The sequence below is a fragment of the Populus alba genome, chromosome 2 (assembly GCF_005239225.2).
Source record: "Populus alba chromosome 2, ASM523922v2, whole genome shotgun sequence".
NCBI classification, from domain to species: Eukaryota; Viridiplantae; Streptophyta; class Magnoliopsida; order Malpighiales; family Salicaceae; genus Populus; species Populus alba.
In genome coordinates this window covers 10,031,687-10,050,439 of record NC_133285.1, presented here as the reverse complement: position 1 = coordinate 10,050,439, position 18,753 = coordinate 10,031,687, and the positions used below count along the sequence as shown (strand labels likewise).

The window sequence follows — 18,753 nt, the reverse complement described above, 5'->3', positions numbered from 1 at the left end:
AAATGGGTCAGAATTGGGTTATAACACCAACATCGATTATTTTTTTGACAACATGCACTAGCCATAATGGAAAAGGAGATAGCGAGGAATAAAATTATACGACGCAAGCCTATTTTTTACCATCAGGAGATACAACACGCGCCATACAAAGTGCTTGATTGCCCCAATGCGCCAATAGTTTTTAAATATAAACATATTAAGGCTAAAACAGCATTGCTTATTCTTCGATAAAAGAGAAGACACCGAGGAATAAAATTATACAACGGAAGCCTATTTTTTACCATTAAGAGCCTCTGCACGTGCCATCCAAAGTGCTTAGTAGCCCCAACACACTAGTAGTTTTTTAAATTTAAAAATGTTAAATTATATTATCACTCTCAATCAAACCTACAATTAACATAAAAAATTGAGGCTAAAAGATCCTAATACCCATGACCCCAATTACTTACATTTATTGGATTCAAGGACGCATGTGTAATTTGACTATTTATATGAAAAAAAATGAAAATACCAAAATGCCTATGCTCTCATTATATTGATTCTTTTATTCCCGATGGTATTTTTTTATTTCACTGTTATAAAAAATATTGAATAGACAAAAATATCCCCAACCAAATCTACAATGACTAATAAGTTGTGTGAAAATACATAAATATCCTTGGCTTTAAGGCATGTCTTTTATTTTTGGGAAGGTAATAGACGACTATTGTAATGAATAGTGAATTGTCTATGTGGCTACAAGAAAACCCCTTCCTTTTTAGTTATTTTTTTATTAGCTTCATTATTATTATTATTATTATTATTATTACCATTACTATTAGTATCATTACCATTACTACTACTACCTAGAACCAGCTTAAGGTAAATGAGAGGCCTTAGGCAAATTAGAATCTTTTAAAATATTTAGGCCATGTTTGTTTTCCGGAAAGTAGTTTTCGGGAAACCATTTTCCAAACTTTCCTGTGTTTGTTTGTCATTAGGAAAGTTGGTTAACGGAAAACACTTTCTAGTCAACAGAAAATACTTTCCGGTCAACGGAAAACACTTTCCAGTCAATTTTAGTCAAAGAAAAATTTGACTTGGTTTTCAAAAAAGTGTTTTCCCTTTAGCTGTGTCTGTTTTCAGAAAAATATTGATTATTATTATTTTAATTTCTTCATCTTTCATTTTTTTTTAATATTTTAGATTTGATCTCTATTATTTTGATTATTATTTATTTTATTTGAGATAATTTATGAAATTATATTTTTTTTTTCAATTTCATTCTCATTCAACTTTTTAATTTGTAAGATTTACTCCTCATTATTTTAATAAATTTGAGAAAAATAAAATATTAATAAGTTATTTTTTCAGATCATTTTCCATGACATAACCAAACACTGGAAAGTGTTTTCCAACTCATTTTTCATTACACTACCAAACATCGAAAAATACTTTTTCAAAATTTATTTTTCCGGAATTCACTTTCCCTGGAATTCATTTTCCAAAAGGAAACTACTTTCCAGCAAACAAACGGAGCCTTAAGAAATATTTTTTTATTGATGTTTAATAAGTGGAGTCTTGGACAATCTTCACTTCGTAGTTTGTGGTCTTTTGTTAAGTAAAGATAATCGTTATTTCATATATCATAATTGAAAAATATATCTTACTTATTCTTGGGACCTTTTGCTAAGTTGTAGCCTTGAGTTAAGGACCTATCTACTATATCCTATTATATTTAATTAATAGACTACATCTAATATATTTAGATTTATATAATACATTTAATTTATATAATATTTTTATATATTTGATTTTTATTCCATTTTACTTGAATAGAATTCAAATTTATATTCATTTAGAATTTATTTAAAAATGTAATTTAGAATTTCTTTGAATTTATTATTCTAAATTATAATTTAGAATGATTTACTATTTATTATTATTATTATTATTATTATTGAAAAAAAAACATAAACTCAATTTGAAGGATAAAACTAAAGACCAAATAAAAAAAACCTGATGAGAAATAAAATTAAAAACCATAAAAACTTTGATAAAAGAGTAAAGGAAAAAAATATATGGAATTAAAAGTAGAAGGATCGAATTGAAAAACATTACATTTACAAATTAGAATTAAATGATTAAATCAAAAACAAATAAAACTTTAACAAAAAAAAAATCAAAACTAAAAGGACTGAATCTGAAACATCAACAACAATAAGGACCAATGTTGATTTTATAGGGTAGGAGAGAGAAATGAAGGGGGTAAAGGAAGGGTCACCAGCGACAAACCGATTACCTTTAGATGTCATGTGCCATAAAATAAAGGAAAAGAACACGGAAGAGAATCAAATGAGACGACAAAAGCTCTTTTTATACCATCAGGAGATGTTGCATGCACCGCCCAAAGTGCACAACATCTCGCACGTGCTAACGTGTGCTAGACAAATGCCAACAACCTTTTACATTTAAAAATAAAAAATTAAATGGTAAATTACATTACTACTCTCAACCAAACTAATAATTACAAAACAAAACCATGGAAAAAAATATGTCAATACCCCTACTTCAATGGCTTAAATTTTTTGTCCTTAAGGTCATATACTTAATATTTTTGTATTCTAAAAAAGAAGAAAAAACAACAATAGCCCTATCTTATAGTGTTAGTTATATATATATATATCCCAAGGTTATTTTGATTTTTTTTATTGTTCATAAATATATTAAATAGATAAAAGTACTCCCAGAATAATTCATATTGACTAGTGCACCGTATGAAAAATCAAAATTACTGCTGGTTCAAAAGCTCAAAATTACTGCTTTTATCTTGAGAATGACAAAAAAGTTATTACACAATAATGATGAATAGAAAATACGAGAAGGGATACAATATTTCTGCCTTCTGTTTTAGATGTTCTGCAATTTGATATGTTTTTTAAGTCAAATATATTTTTAAAATGTATCTAGATATAAAAATAAATGTGTCTTAGATTACAAGTGAGGGCATTCTCTCCCAACATAACAAACACAATCTAATTCCATATTAGTTGGAACCACCACGCCAACCGTTCAAAGCTTTCACGTTGCACATATATACTCTCAAACTTGTAAAACAAATATCAAGAATAAAGGAATGGACCCAGTAGGAAAAGTTCTGCTATGGCCTGCACAAGAGAATCGTGAGTTAATTATGTGCACTTCATAAGAGACTCAAGCATACGTGCAGAGTAGAGGCACAGAGAGTTTACCTTAATCCTTCTATAGTTTGATCAGATTTCCAGACTACATCCCTTAAACCTGACGAGAAGCTCTTGTAGAACTGCCACATGATGAGAGAAATGCATACGATATTAGCCAACCACAAACTTAGCGCATTAAAACTCTTCCATCCTTCCAAAACGAATGCATCCATAACAGAAGGATTTTTTTCTTTTCTTTTTTTGAGATATCAAAGTTAGAATGCCGACGTACCTTGTGAAACTCAAGCGTATCGCCACCAATTTTCCGCAGCTCCACCATGTGCAAAGAAGGAGCTACCTCAAACACCTGAAAGTCCAAAAAGAAACAAGTTGTCTACTTCCATATGCTGCATCAAGTATTTGAAATAATGCACTACCATTAGCGTCCCTATATGGTTCTGAGAGGGACGTCAGAGCAAGGAAAAACTTCAATGTTACCTCAGTAGCTACGGAGAGTTGGCCCTTTCTCCCACTTTTGTCACCTTTCAACTTCATCTGGAATTAGTTTGGAAATAAAACCATTCAATTTCAAAAACAGAATCATAAATATAAAACCTCGAAGTTTAGGTACATGTGTTGGTTTAAAAACGGGGGGGCATGGCAAAAGGAAGAAACCATTACCTTGTAGTTTCGTTTATCGACATTAAAGCCCAGAGGCTTTGCAGCTTCCTCAATTCTAGACATGATTTCATTTGCAGAGCTATGAGAAGCAATATGGGTTTCTCGTTTCACAACACCCTAGAACAAACATAGAGAGGCAAAGAGAAGCATTTAGGTAGCCATTGTGAGTTTTGACTTCGTTACAAAGAAGGATCACAAGGCGAACAGAATAGACTAAACAGTAATTATTAACATGATAATGGAGAAGGGTTGGGTCAAGACCAGTTCAAACTAATGGCCAAAAGGCAAACCATTGCTTTTCCATTTTACAAAATTTTGCTGCCATAATACATCACTTTCACATTAGTGGCACAGCGAATTGCAAATTTTAAATGCAATGACCAAAGTGATGAAAGAAATCTAATTATACGTACTGCCTGCTTCCCGAAAAATTATCAAGGCTAAATCCCTGTGTTTTAGAAATAAGCTCGAAAGCATTCATTGACACTGGTTTCACCTTCGTTTCTGTCACAAGATGTTCCTGCAAAGTAAATAACTAAAATTAGAACTCGTTCTGGTAATGTATTGCCATTTCAGGTTGAATTCATTGTTGATTTGCAATCTCATCTATCATAACCTATTTTTGAATTATTTCTTAAATTTATTTATTTCTTCAAAAATAAAAATAAAATAATAAAATAAAGATTGGTAACATTGAGAAAATAGGTAGAGGAGAATTTCAAAAATACATAAAAATCAAGCTGCAATTTTGAAGGAAATTAAAGGCCTAATTATATCCCATTATACTCAAAATTGAAGAAACGATGTAGTTTCAATGTCAAATTAAATGATTATTGAACGAATTTGTATAAAAAATTAAGTCCAAGTACATAATTAAATTTTTAAATGGGTAAAATTAAGTTCAATGATTTAATTAAATGCAAAGACTTAATTATACTTTAAATGGGTAAAATTAATTTTATTAGGAATTTAATTGGTGAAAAATTAAGTTTGGGAGCCTAATTTGAGCTTAGTTTAGAACATTTAAATTTTAAGAGCAAATTTAATTTTTATCAAGTCAATTGATTGAAATTAGGGGCAAAATCACAAGAAAATTAGAGTTTTGGGGTCAAATTGAAAACTTTTCACAACCAAGAACCATTTTGCAAAAGACAATGAACCATGAGGACCCAACTGACAAAACCGGGGGTGAAATTGAACAAAAAGGTTTAATGATCAATTAAGGGTCAAAATGCATAAATCCGAGACCAAGGACCAAAATGAAAAAGACGCCGAACTGCGGGGTTAAAATTGAAGTTTTCCAAGGACTTAATTGTATCAAATCAAAAGTTTATGGTCAATTAGGGGTGCAATTAACATACATTGAAAGGTGGAGGACTAAATTGATTTATGGCAAAAAAAAGGAACCAAATGTTGCGTTATCTGATTATTATTAATTATCTTTTTATTATTACCTAAAAAAGCTATCTAGGTGGCTATTTTTTAGGTGTATTTAATGCTTCATATTTCCACCAAATTTGACAACACCTAAACCAAAATGATCACCTAGCATTTCTATACAATCAGGTATGGTCCGTTCAGGCGTATTGACACCATAGCGACCACAACGTCGATTTAAAGTGGTCAACTCAGATAGCCTTTAGCTGTCAAATTTGACAGTTCATAATGTCTACTTTGACCCAATGATCAAGATCCTTCCCAGCTGAATCAGGGGCAAAATGTTTTTCCCTGTGAAGACAATATTTCCCTCTTTCACCTTCTATAAATAGGGGTTGATTTAATGGTTTGAGTATCAAGAAACTCAGGTCCAAAGTCGGCTAAAAACCAACCCCTCTTCTCTCTTTGTTGTCCTAGCTGCCAACCATCTCCACCACCAGGTTGTCTGCCACCAGCTTCACCATATGTAGCTAGCTCAATCACTAGCCGACCACCAAGAGCCACTATCGGTCTCTCTCTCTTCTTTACAAACACCCTCTTCCTTCTTCTCTCTCCCTTTGCCATAGACCTCTATCATTGCAATTGCCGGCCTCACATCATCCTCCCACATCAGCCAACCATGACCACTATGCTAGGTTACTCCGCTTTCCTTCTTTCCCCTTTCTCCTTTACCCCTTCTTTTTTGTATACGGGATCCATTCTACATACAGGCAGAGAGGGAAAATAATTAATCCCTATTTTGGGCTGGACCTATGCTAGCCCAGCCCAAGTGGCTGGGTCAGGTCCAGCCCACCTAAAAAAAAACAAAAGATATGTTTGGTCGTTTTTTACCAAACCATGTTGGACTCAACCTAGCTCTATATATAATAATAATATATTAATAACTATTATTATAATATTTTTTTATAAAAAATTCCAAAAATCCTTTCAAAAAATTTATGATTTTCTTACATGTTTTTTTTTTATATCAATATTGCATAATATCAGGCTCTGTATTTACACTATAAGATATAGATCTCGTATTAAATACTCAGTTTTCTCTAGAATATTTCTAAACAATTTCAAAAAAAATCTCCAAATTTTTAAATTAATTTCTCTTTTAAAAAAAACAAATAAAAAATATTTTGTTTCCATGCATATGATCAAATCCTAAAAAAATTTTCATGTATATTTTCATAAAAATTGCATTTTTCTCATATTTTAAAAATCAGAAAAATAAAATTGATATCACAACTAGTTTATGATTATCCATTGGATTTAGCCAAAAGGTCAAAAACTCTTTACTAAATATATTTTTTATTTCATAGGGTTTAAGTGTAGACTTTAATACCTGTGTGGTGTGTAACTACACAATAGAATACACTCTTAGGCATTAAAGATATAAAGTGCAAAATAAATACAATACTAAAATTCAGATCTTAGAATCATTAAGATTTAACCCGATAAGATAGAGACTCTAAGAAAAGGAGATGTACCTTGAATCATAGACAAAATCAATGAATATAAATTTGACCCAAAAAAAACAATCAAACAACAATACAGTTTACTTTAAATAGAATGCACTTGGAGTGATGCATCTTCCTTTACACAACACCCAAACTCTCGTAGACCATAGGTTATTAGTAACTATAATATTAGATGGCTACTCTTGAACCTTAAATATAATTTTATTATTAAACCCTAAACTTTTTCCTTCCCAACAACACACACCTCTTAAGAGGCATGAAAAGCTCGCCATCACCCAGACATTGCCCCCGCGACATCATTGACACAAACAAAAGCCCAACAAAGTTCAGTGCCGAGAATTGAACATACGGGATTAAACATTCTGAATGCCCTTCCTTAAAGGGTCCGCAGAAGTTCGGTACCATGACATTATTTTGACGCCTTGTCTAAGGTAAATTAGCTAGCTTTTGTGATCAAAATTCTTACCTTTGAGTCATTAAAAACAGCATCAACATCATCTATATTTACATCCTCTTCCTGCTCGAATTGCGGTGGCTTGTATCCTTTCTTGAACCATTCATCTTCTAAAATTTCAGAAACTGTTATCCTCTGTGGAAGATGCAATCATAATATTAGTGATTATGAGCATACGATTGAGACAAGAACAAAGCCATCAAGTACCGCATTAGGTACTTTATACGCTGATTCTCTAACCACACTAATAACAGGTCCAGAAGCAAACTCAAAACGAATGAGTAAATTTAATGTACATCCAACAAAGAGAGGGATCTAGATCTCACTGTAAGAGGTTTTGGGTCAAGAATGCGCTTTATCAGTTTCTTTGCACCAGATGAAAACCACGATGGAAATGTGAAATCAGCTCCGCAGATCTGAAATTACTTTCTGACATGCATTGGTATGCATATGGAAGGTCTCTAAAATTAAAAAAACGTGAAAAAGAGAGAGGTTAATTTGCTTACTTTTCTGTACAAAACCACAAGACTTGACTCGGAAAAAGGTAAGAATCCAGCCATAAGAACATAGAGAATGACCCCACAAGACCATACATCGGATGCTGTGCCATCATAACCTTGGTCTCTGAGAACCTGGAAAGAACAATAACATATGCAATCAACACAGTACCAGAGAATGTATTATCTGATAATTCTAATTCCATCAAATTAAAGGTGAAATACCTCAGGTGCGACATAATTTGGTGTTCCACAGGCAGTGTGAAGCAGCCCATCACCCTAAAAGTAGAAAAACAGAGGAAAAGGTTTGCCTTCATTGCTTTATATTGCAGAAACGATCAATTCCCAGCAGTAAGCTTTTAAATAGTAATCAGTTTCGATAATTCAAGAGAAAGGGCCCAGTGTCTTCATATACAGAACGTTATGTATTAATTTTCATCATATAAATGTTGGGAAATACGCAATAAATCCAAGTATCAAATAACACACTTCTTAAAAAACTCAATCCACCTAGAGAAAGCTGCTCCTGTCTACATAAACGTACAGGATAGGATGTAAGCAATAATCAGATAAGGCTTACCCGCAATTGTTGTGACAGCGCACTCAATCCAAAATCCGAAACTTTAAGAACACCGCGTGAATCAAGAAGAAGGTTCTCAGGCTGCACAAATGCAGAGTAGCCATTAATGATCAACAAGTAAACTCCTGGTTGAGCGAGGCCAGAATCAAGTGTGTGTGTGTGTGTGTGTGTGTGTGTGTGTGTGTGTGTAGGTAATCAGGAAAATGAACATAGGAAATCATGCAAGGCATATAGGAAAACCTTCAAATCTCTATGGAAAACGCCTCTACTATGGCAGTAATCCACGGCTTTAATAAGCTGCTGGAAATATCTCCTGGCTTCGTCCTCTTTAAGTCTCCCGTGCTTAGCCTAGGAGCAAGGAAACAATCAAATAACCTTTTTTAATTACGTGGTCAGTGCTGACAAATTAAAAACATCAATGCACAAGAAAATGGGAAATGCGAGAAGTAATAATAAATTAGAGGAATTAACTCAAAAGAGAAAAAAAAATTTAACTTCTTACAATTTTGTCAAAGAGCTCTCCTCCGTCAACAAACTCAATGACAATGTAAATCTTAGTTTTACTTGCCATGGCCTATAAATATATGCAGGTAGTATTAGTAAGATCAGTCGCATACATATAAAAATCTCAAGAAATATATCCTTTTATTATTATTATTAAAAATCGCAAGTACCTCAAAGATTTTGATGACATTTGGATGTTTAATCAGCTTCATTGTTGATATTTCTCTTTTTAACTGCCAACAAAAATTATATATATAAAAGAAAAACAACGCAAGGAGTTCTCTTAATCATTGATTCAAAATTAATAAATCATCATAATTAGAATATTGATATCCCACGGTACAGAAGTTGATAAGAGATTAGCATTAATTATCAGAACCTGTTCGACCATCTTGTGACGGAGGACTTGATCACGGTCGAGAATTTTAATGGCAACAACATCACCGGTCTGAACATTTTTAGCGACCTTGACCTTGTCGAAGCTCCCTTCACCAATGGTCTTGCCTAACTCGTACTTTCCTACACGTGTTCTCGCCGCCGGTACCTTGACACTCATGATTAGTTATTTTGTTGTGTTAATAATAATTCAATTTGTCAGATTAATCGAGTTTGTTGTTGTATAATATAAATGCAATGGTTTTTGGATTAGAGGCGGAGGAAGAAGGAAGAAGAAGAAGAAGAGAGGAGGGAAATTTCGAGGATGGTGTGATGATGTGGGTCCCCGAGTGGAGAGGAGAGAATGCTATCCAACGTCCGTACCACAGTTCAATCAATTCACTCGATTTCCGTGTCTTTACATTATTTTTGGTAATTTTTGTTTCCTTTCCTTTTCTTTCTAAGAACTCGGAGGCTTCTGTGGAACCAGGGAGTTTACGTCCTCATCCCTTGCATAATCTTAACTCTTTTCGAAATCAAATTATAAAATGGGAAAAATACATATAGCTTAATCTATCCTTCTTGGAAATGTTTACAATATGTTGCGATTCACATCTAAATTAGCAAAGTGGTTTTGTTTTTCTTTTCATGTTCTCGAGATCAGAAAAACAGAACAAATTATTAATTTATATTTTAATTTATACTTGAATTGTGGATAAATACTCAAATATACGACTCAATAGTAATTTGATTTTTAATATCAAATATAATTGTTAATTTGAATTCAACTGTTTAAATTAGATAGGTATGATTTATTATGTTCGAAAATATCAATCAATGATTTATAAATAACTCAATAATATAATCTCTCCAACTAGATTATTCTCTTTAAAAAAAAATATTGATGGAAATCCACATGTATGCTTCTTGCATGTGTATTTTTCTTTCCAATTAGTAATATAAAACCATTACTAGTTTAATTCTCATTTAATAATTTCACTTTAAATTAAAATACTTTTTATATGGTATCAAAATTTTAATTACTATTATAGGTATGAATCATAATATCATATTATTTTTAATTAATTTTAAAAATTAAATACAAAATAATCCATAAATTTTTATAAGTTTTAAATTCAAAAGATTTTATTAGATAATAATTGTATAATACTATTAACAAAGTCTCATCCAACAGTAATGAAATAATTCAAATTCAAAAACTAAATCAAATGAGATCAAATTTTCTCAAGAAGCAGATATCTGTTTGGAGTTCTTTACGTGTTTACAGGATTCAAAAATTTTAATGCTACGAAGAACATCACAAAATTTATCTCTTAAAAACATAATACGATCACAAATAGTAGGGTAAAATTTGCGTGGTCCATGTCCTGATTGCTCGTTACGCTCTATGATGTGCTCATACTGTAAAGACAAATATCACTGAAAAGCATATAATTAAATACAAGTTACTTAACAAGCAACGTTGTCTTGTTCCAACTAGGTTGTTTAAAATAACCGATTAATTAAGAAAATCAATAAAATCAAAAAAAAAATTAACTAAAAAAACTGAATCGAAATGAAAAATCAATTGTCAAAACCATAAATTTTAACAGGTCCGGTTTGGTTTTGGTTTTGAACCAGACACCAGCTCAAACCGAATCAGACCCACTAAAAGCCAAAAGTTACACAAATCTTTGAGCTATAAATACTTAAAATGTAACCTAACCCTAAAAGTTAATATAACCTTCTTGCCTCTCACAACAAGCCGCCACCTGTCCCAGAAAAATTCTCAATCTTTCCTCTCAGTTAATTCTCAAATCTTCCTTCTCAATTTCCCAACCTTCCTTTCCAGTGAGTGGGTTGTTGAACGAGCTTTCAATGCGAAGGTCATAATTTTTAACATTACATACACATCCAACAGTGATCTTCAACGAAAACATAATAAAGAAAATAGGAGTTAACAATTATTTCTCTCCCTTGCTTCTATATATTTATAAGCCTATGTAACTTGAAAATTTATAGTAGCTTGTACTTGCTATATACACTCCATAGGAGAAGAACAAAGCTACGACAATATCTTTGTGTATTTTTGTCACTTGTATTTTTTTTTTTTTGTTATCTTTCCTACCTTTTGATTCTTAGTTGTCTTTCTTGTAGTAACTATTCGTGGTAATAGCTGAGATCAATGGGACTAATGACAGTGGAAACCATGGCGGTAAAATCTATCTTCTTTATGTGCCTGAGATTAGGTTTTTTGGTTTTTTTGCCAAAAAAACTGGATTTAACCGAGCCGGACTAGTTTGGTTTGAACCAGTTTTCGGTCCGGTTCAGTTAATATTTCACAAAATTAATATAATTCGGTTTGGTTGGTTTTTTAAGTTTAAACCGAACTAAACCGAATCGTGAACATCCACAATTCCAACCATAGTTTTTAGACCTTACTTAATTGACTGGTCCAGTTCAAAACTCAGGTTCCGAGTTTTAACAGGGTCATCAGGTTGGCTGAGTTAATTTTTAAAAAAAATCAAAACGATTTTGTTTTAGGTAAAAAAAAAAAGAAGTAAAACAAAAATCAATGGGTTGCGATCGGGTTTTGATCGGGTCATGTCGGTCAACCAAGTTACATTAAGTTTTTTTTATCCTATTTTTTATTCAACCCAGATCAGGCTAAATTTCAGAACTATGATTCCAACTACCTAATTCACTCATCCCCCGTTGCAGGTCACACACTTTTGTTTTTTTTAAAAAAAGGTGAATATAGAGTTTTTTTCAATGTATTTTTATATAAAAAATTTAAATTTAAATTAAAAGGTTTATATAAATATTTAATTAAATAAATAGATAATTATTTTTATAAATAAATAAAATTGATAATAATAACTAAAAGCAAAACTAGAAAAATTAAGAAATAATTATAGACTAAAATATTTATTGTAAGCATTTAAATAAATTGATAATTATCTATATAAATAACAGGAAAAAAAAATTAACAATAACTACAAGCAAAATTAAAAAATTTGAGAGATAATTCTAGATAACAATATTTAATTTGCAACATGGGCGTATTTATCTAAATATATTTAATTTATTTATCTAAATATATTTACTAAATTTATTTATTAAAATTATTTATTTATTAAATCAAATGATAATATAAATATATATATATTAAATTAATTAAAAAAAATAAAAAAAAATTATTTAAGGTTGTACATATTAAAAATATTATATAAAAATTAAAAATAATGAGATGAATTAAAATAATATTTTTAAAAATTAAATATATAAAAAATATTTTTTTAAAAAAAAATACTATTTAAAAAAACAGCAAAACTTGTGGCCGGCTTCAAAAGGGGTCCGCATGGGAAATTGGTGGACTACATTTTGGCAACTCGTCCTTCGTTTTGTCCTTCATTGATTTCAATGTGCGGTTTATAATGTTTACTTTCTATGACATCTCATGGTGGAACTTTGTCCTGGAGAGGTTTTCTCACGAAGATATAGGAGGAAGTGTTTATGTGACTAATTATTGGACTCGACCGGAAGTGTATTGAAATTTGATAATAGTTATTGTTTATAGTATATTTTATATTTAAAAATATATTAAAATAATTTTTTTTAATTTTAAAAAGTTATTTTTGGTATTAGTATATATCAAACAGGATCATAACATACTAAATTGAATTATTAGATATTATAATTATAATTTGGATAATTACACTGATTTTTTTAAAGCTTAATTATTATTATTATTATTATTATTATTTTATTTTGCCACTATTTTTAAAAAAAATTACAATTTAAATGCTTGATTAACTTAAAATCTAAAGTGAAAAGAAAATAATGAATTTATAATGTAACACGAACACGCTAACATCCTATAGTTTCTTTGTTCAATTCCCCCCCCCCCTTCTCTCTTTTGTTTCAATCAAAAGACAAAAATTGCATGCAAATTCATTATTGATCAAACAATTATCTCTCTACTAGTAAGAATCATCATCTGATTAGTTGAGGATAAGATTTTTAAGATCTTAAAAAATTTAACGAGATTTTTGCCTAAACAAATCTAAGATTTTTACTAGCAATGAAATAGACATGTTTATCGATTCCAGAGCTGATGTCTTTTACCATTGCAAATGACACTTTTCAAATGTGGGGTTGTGAAACATGGCTTTGTTGGCTTCCTCTTCAACTTGTTTGACTAAGGAGGTAGGAGGTGATGGTTGAGTTAGAATTGAAAGGAACTGGATTAGAAAGAAGTTGGGATTGTTAGATGTAAATAAAAAAACTATAAAATGGAACCAAAAAATTTCTTCAAAATAGACCCATCAAGAACGCTCCATAAGCCCGGGCTTGGTATCTCAAGCTCAAAATACAACAAAGAAGCCAAGAAGAGTAGGCTCGGGCTATCACGCCCAAGCCCAACACCCAAAGAGCCTAGGCTTGGACTATTGCCCAAGCCTATGCAAGGCACATATCTTGCTAGGCATGCACCCCAGCACCATTGTGGGCTTGGGTTATTACCTGAGCCTATACAAGGCGTACACTTTATTGAGAATACACCTAACGTCCTTGGTGCTAGGCATGCACCCCACCATTCTTATGGGCTCGGGCTTCCACGTTCAAGCCCCACATCCTCAGGCTTGGGAGCATGCCCTGAGCCTAACATGCTTGGATCCAAGCAGTGTGCCTGAACTCATTTCTCATCTCTAATACACTTGAGCCCAACTTGTTTGGGTATGGGCAATTAGTTTCGACCTGCTTTCATCTCTAATGAGTTCAAGCCTCAAGCACCTCGTCCATACTCAATACTTACTATGGAATTCTCTAAGATTCCATCCAAGTCTCTCAATATTTTATATTGTTTTAATACATATTATTTTGAGTAGAATACAACTCAAAATATCACAACGATAAAATTACACTCCAAACTCTTCTCTTCACAAAAGAACAAGACTTGTGAGCTATTAATATATCATGAGACCTTCAGAACAAATGTTTATAATTTCTTCATTCTCAATATTTTTAATATATATTTTTTCAAAATCTATCTTTCTAAATTACTAACTTTACCATTAGAGAGTCCTCACATCAATCAAAATGGATCTTTTGTAAGTACTAGCCACAAATCACCTTGACTTACCAAACATCAAGTATAAGATATCAATCATTTTGACTAGGGAGAATAGATGAGATTGTTAGAACCAATTGATTAAATGATTATCCAACCCGAGAATCCTATTTCTAAACTATTTGGATTTTTAGAGCATCATCAGGGATGAAGCAATATGCCTTGGTTGAATGAATTGTATAAAAATTAGTTTCGAAAAGATACAATTTAGAAGGCCCTTTATCGAGTGAAAATAACATGGTTTGTTCCAAAAACTTTTGGTTTTGTACAAGAAATCTCGGTTGTCATATGGGCAAAATTTGACAAAGTAAAAGATGAAATGAATTCTAATTTGACAGTAGTGAATGAAATATTTATGATTTTTTTTTGTAACGAAAACTCTTTTTCCTAGAAAAAAAGGAAAGGAGAAAGACCTTTTTTATGTTCGAGACGGAAAAAATATTATATTATGAAAATAAGTTATTATTTAGTATTATGGTCACTAAAAAACTATAATTGATCTATAAAGTTTTAAGATAAGGAATTAGTTATACTAAATATAAAATATTATCATCCTAAAGTATTTTTTCTAAAATATAATGCATTGTTAATCTTGTCTTTTATTCCTAGAGTTTATTATGACTAAAATACCACTAATACATATATTTGGATAAAAATATATCTATTATAATGAATTAAATCTTAGATAGACGAATCAGTTCAAGCCTAACCTAAGGTCTAATTAATCTTTGTCACTCTCAATTATTATCTCTTGATAATATGATTTGTTTTTTGGTCGGTTATGGGACACATGAGAGAGAGAGAGAGAGAGATATGCTCAAAGTCTAGCTAATAGAGGAAAAATAGGGAATTTAATGCCAAAAAAAAAAAAAAAAAAGATGTTGTAGATTTTTTTTACCCCAACTGATATGATAATTAAATTTTCTTTTCATTAGCATTTTTTATTATCATTTTTATTAGTACTGACAATATTTTTTACTGCATAAGAATGAAGTTTTCTATGACTTGGATTGTTAAAACATATTTCCATTTCCGACCATACTAGGCTTAGAATGGCTCCTCGAGGGATGATGGAACCTAGACCCAAACGACCGTTTTAGATCTGCTGATTTTCTAACGGGCTCATCATATAAGAAAATCTTCTTTCCGTTTGATGGGCCCACTCAACTTATAAAAACTTGACGTTTATAATGGGCTGTTTTGAGCTGGAATTTGGAAAGGAATTTGAGTCCATAGTGGACAGTATCATGGGTCCTATAGACTTCTATTCTTCGAAAAGGATTTGGCCATCCAAAACCCGGGCCCACGAACCAAGTTGCTTGCTTTGAGAGTTCATATTATGCTTTTAAAAAAATAAATTTTAAAAAATATTTATTTGGTTAAAATTATTATGAGATAAATTTTAGTTTATAAAATAAATAAAAAATAGATATTTATTAATGAAATACAAGTATTTTATCTTATATAAAATCAAGGTTAGAAATATATATATATATATATATATATATATATATATAACCCCACAATTTTTTCTCTATAATTAGACAAACAAACATAAAGTTAGATAAGTGTAGAATATTTAATATTGTTTTCTCATAATATTAAATATTCTACACTTATCTAACTAATGAAAGAAAAAAAATTCGAAAATGAAAATAATTTTTTAGATTAATATAAATATCTAAATCAGCTTGCGCTCACCTCGAATAATTTCAAGAGTCAAGAAGTTAATGACTATATAAGTCTTCTATAGCCCCGAGATTCGTGAGGCTTGAACTGGTAACGTCTAAAAAACAAATCTCCGCTCATAAAAAAAAGATTTGACAATGAAAATATTTTTTTCTTAAATTTGAAAAATGGAAACAGTTTCAATCATCCAGCATACCTTTTGAAGTTATAAAGAAAGCTAACTATGTTACAATAATGCTCAAATAAAGCAAAGCGTCCCTAAATATAACTGGCTGAGATGCAGCCTGTTACAGCGTTGCCGACAAAATACATTTCACTTACAGAAGACTTCGGCATAACCTCAAAGGTCAAATGCAAACGGTAGGCCTAACACATGTCCAGTCACTCAATAAAAGCCTCTTGTCGTTACACCACACCCAAACTCCACCGGTAAAATCTACTCGGTATAGTAAGTTTGTGACAGTGAGTTGCATTAGAAACTGAGTTAATCTATTAAAACAGAAATTGAGTTAATAAAAATGAGGTTCTCCTTTTCTTCTTCTTTTTGCAGATGATATATATCATTTCATTTACATAGAAATTATTTTCATGGTAGTCCTAGCATTGATCGTCTCGAGAGAGGGAAAAAAACTAGTATTAATTAGTATAGACAGAGTGAAGCACCGAGTAAAAAAACAATGGTTCGAGAACATACATGGATAGCACCTTACATTATTTAAAAGAAAAACCTGGAGAATTGAAAGTAGTTAAATTATCATAATCAAAGAGGAAATAAAGATTATGATTTTGAGAATTTATTAAAGTGAACCCGCTGTATACAGGAACTAACAGCCAGCTATCAAAACAGGCACCAGCCACCAGAATTAAAAAGATAAAAAAATATAATGGTGTTCATATAATTATTAACTTCATAATTTATAGAATTAATAAATATACAGATGATACTCAAGTTAATAAATAAATAAAAAACAAAAGACAAGACAAAAGAATCTACCCCAGATAGCTTCATCGATCACAAAGAGTTAAAACTAAGACGCAATCATTTTCTTCTTTGAATACGGAACAACTTTTATAAAAACAAAAGGAAAGAAAACAAGATGTCACGTTGATACTAGCTTTATTACCGGTAGCAGTATCACTTGAAATAATATTTGTTTTTAAATAATTATTTTTTTATATTAACACATCAAAATAATAAATATCAAAAAAATTATCAAGTCATGGGTCTTACTTTATTAACGATTCCCACATATCACTGCATTCTCAGTCTCGTTCTGCTAGCATCTCTTTAATCTGTCTTTAACAAAAAAAAAAAAAAAAAAACACCTCCGATTCTCCTTCAGACTAAGGTATGTTTCTCTATGAAGGTGTTACTCCTGCCACTGTCTCTGTATATAGCTTGTTATGCTAAGATATATATGATAAATGATAGTTCAATCTTTCTCTTCTCTTCTTCTTACCTGAATTTCAGCCACAGAACTGGTACTGGTTGATGGGAACGTTCAAGGAAGCCAAGCATGAGGCAAATCAAGAATATTATCCCGAGAAGATTGTGAAGAAATGCGTAATTTGTTTGCTTTCAATTTTGGTGTGTATGGCAGGAGGAACACTACTGCTATGGTGGGGTTGTGAATATCACCCAACAAATACTCAGCTGTGGATGGTGCCCCTCGGTCTCATTCTGCTGGTTACTCCTGTGATTGCTGGGGTCGCTGCTTTCGTCTCCGAAACCTGTAATTGTAAGGTAGAAGATGATGACTCTAAGACGACGAATGAACTCGTTGTTTAGGCAGGTGACTCAGTCGATGCTGAAAGAAACTATAAAAAATGGCAGTGTGGTTTTGATTTATCAGTATTTTAGTTGGCTACTTGTTAGAAACATGTAGGTTTTACTTGTGCAGCATTTGCCTGTGTGATTACAGTATAAACTATAAAGCAAAATTTATGCTGACGTTATTTTTCAGTTTTTAAGAATTTAAATATTACGAGGCAGACTCGAATTTAAGTCAACCGGGACATGCATGGGACTAAATGCTCATCAGCAGCTCATGTTCAAATTAATTTAAGTTATTCTCGGTTACCTTCTGAAGCTTCATCCATCTATGGTGTCTTTGGTGTTATGTAAACTTCAATTCCGCCTCAAAAAAAATAAAAAAAATAAAAACCTTCAATTTCCCTCTAAAAGCGTTGTCTATCATCATGATTTAGTTCCCTAAAACAGGTTTCTAAAATAATTCATTATAAAGACATAAAAAATTGAGTTTCAAACCATAGGATTCTATAATACCCCAATGAAAGACAGCTACGCGTCTCCAGATCATGGGCGTGGAGGGTCATGTATAGTATGAGGTGTCAACTAGTGTGGTTTTAATATATAATTATTATAGCCTCTGATATTGAAGCAATTGTATAATATAAATAATAATAATAATCTATTGAAAATTAAAGCGATTAATCAGGGATGGTTTACGTGAGGCAAGAATCTTGCCTCCCCCGAGTCTGTACTCTGGGTATGATTTATATATTCGAGTAAGAGTGCTCTGATCAAGGGCTTTATGCCCCGTTTTTCACCAAAAGAAAGAGTGTGCTGATGAAAAGGTTCTCCACAGAATTAAACGATTGTTCTACACGCTCAATTTCAAAAGACGATGTGAAATTCTAATGGCAATGCCAATAAATTAACCTGTAGATTAGCTAACACATATGTCTACTTTCCTCAAAATATTTTGAATTTGAGCCTCTTTTTTAACCAAAATAAATAAATAAATAAATAAATAA

At 31.5% G+C, this 18,753-nt stretch overlaps 1 protein-coding gene and 1 long non-coding RNA gene across 3 annotated transcripts; one reads left to right on the top strand and one right to left on the bottom strand.

Annotated features, from left to right (window-relative positions):
• Window positions 1-3,226: 3,226 nt before the first annotated feature.
• Window positions 3,227-9,575, bottom strand: LOC118063512 (CBL-interacting serine/threonine-protein kinase 9). 2 transcript variants are annotated; one of them, XM_035077570.2, is made up of 14 exons: window positions 9,160-9,575; window positions 8,951-9,013; window positions 8,779-8,850; window positions 8,517-8,624; window positions 8,277-8,357; window positions 7,922-7,975; window positions 7,706-7,831; window positions 7,526-7,615; window positions 7,212-7,334; window positions 4,252-4,362; window positions 3,843-3,959; window positions 3,660-3,716; window positions 3,454-3,528; window positions 3,227-3,301 (listed from the first exon to the last, which is right to left on the bottom strand). In XM_035077570.2, exons 1-14 carry the CDS (start codon window positions 9,334-9,336, stop codon window positions 3,227-3,229), a joined length of 1,329 nt encoding a protein of 442 aa, XP_034933461.1. In that variant the 5' UTR covers window positions 9,337-9,575. The 2 variants fall into 2 exon arrangements, 1 of the variants encoding a protein (XP_034933461.1); XR_004689915.2 differs by lacking the exons at window positions 3,227-3,301; window positions 3,454-3,528 and having other exon boundaries at window positions 3,689-3,716; window positions 4,256-4,362; window positions 9,160-9,573.
• A 7,602-nt stretch (window positions 9,576-17,177) lies between these two features.
• On the top strand, window positions 17,178-17,938 carry LOC118063511 (uncharacterized). The gene is made up of 2 exons (XR_004689914.2): window positions 17,178-17,324; window positions 17,447-17,938. It is a non-coding gene; the product is annotated as an uncharacterized lncRNA (long non-coding RNA).
• Window positions 17,939-18,753: the final 815 nt, after the last annotated feature.

What these genes read in the sequence shown, in the direction of transcription:
- LOC118063512 (XM_035077570.2), bottom strand. Translation starts at nt 9,336, where the DNA reads ATGAGTGTCAAGGTACCGGCGGCGAGAACACGTGTAGGAAAGTACGAG. An exon ending in CGCTGTCACAACAATTGCGG is followed by an intron (nt 7,976 to 8,276) that starts GTAAGCCTTATC and finishes TTCTACTTTTAG; the next exon opens with GGTGATGGGCTGCTTCACAC. An exon ending in ATACGCTTGAGTTTCACAAG is followed by an intron (nt 3,302 to 3,453) that starts GTACGTCGGCAT and finishes ATCATGTGGCAG; the next exon opens with TTCTACAAGAGCTTCTCGTC.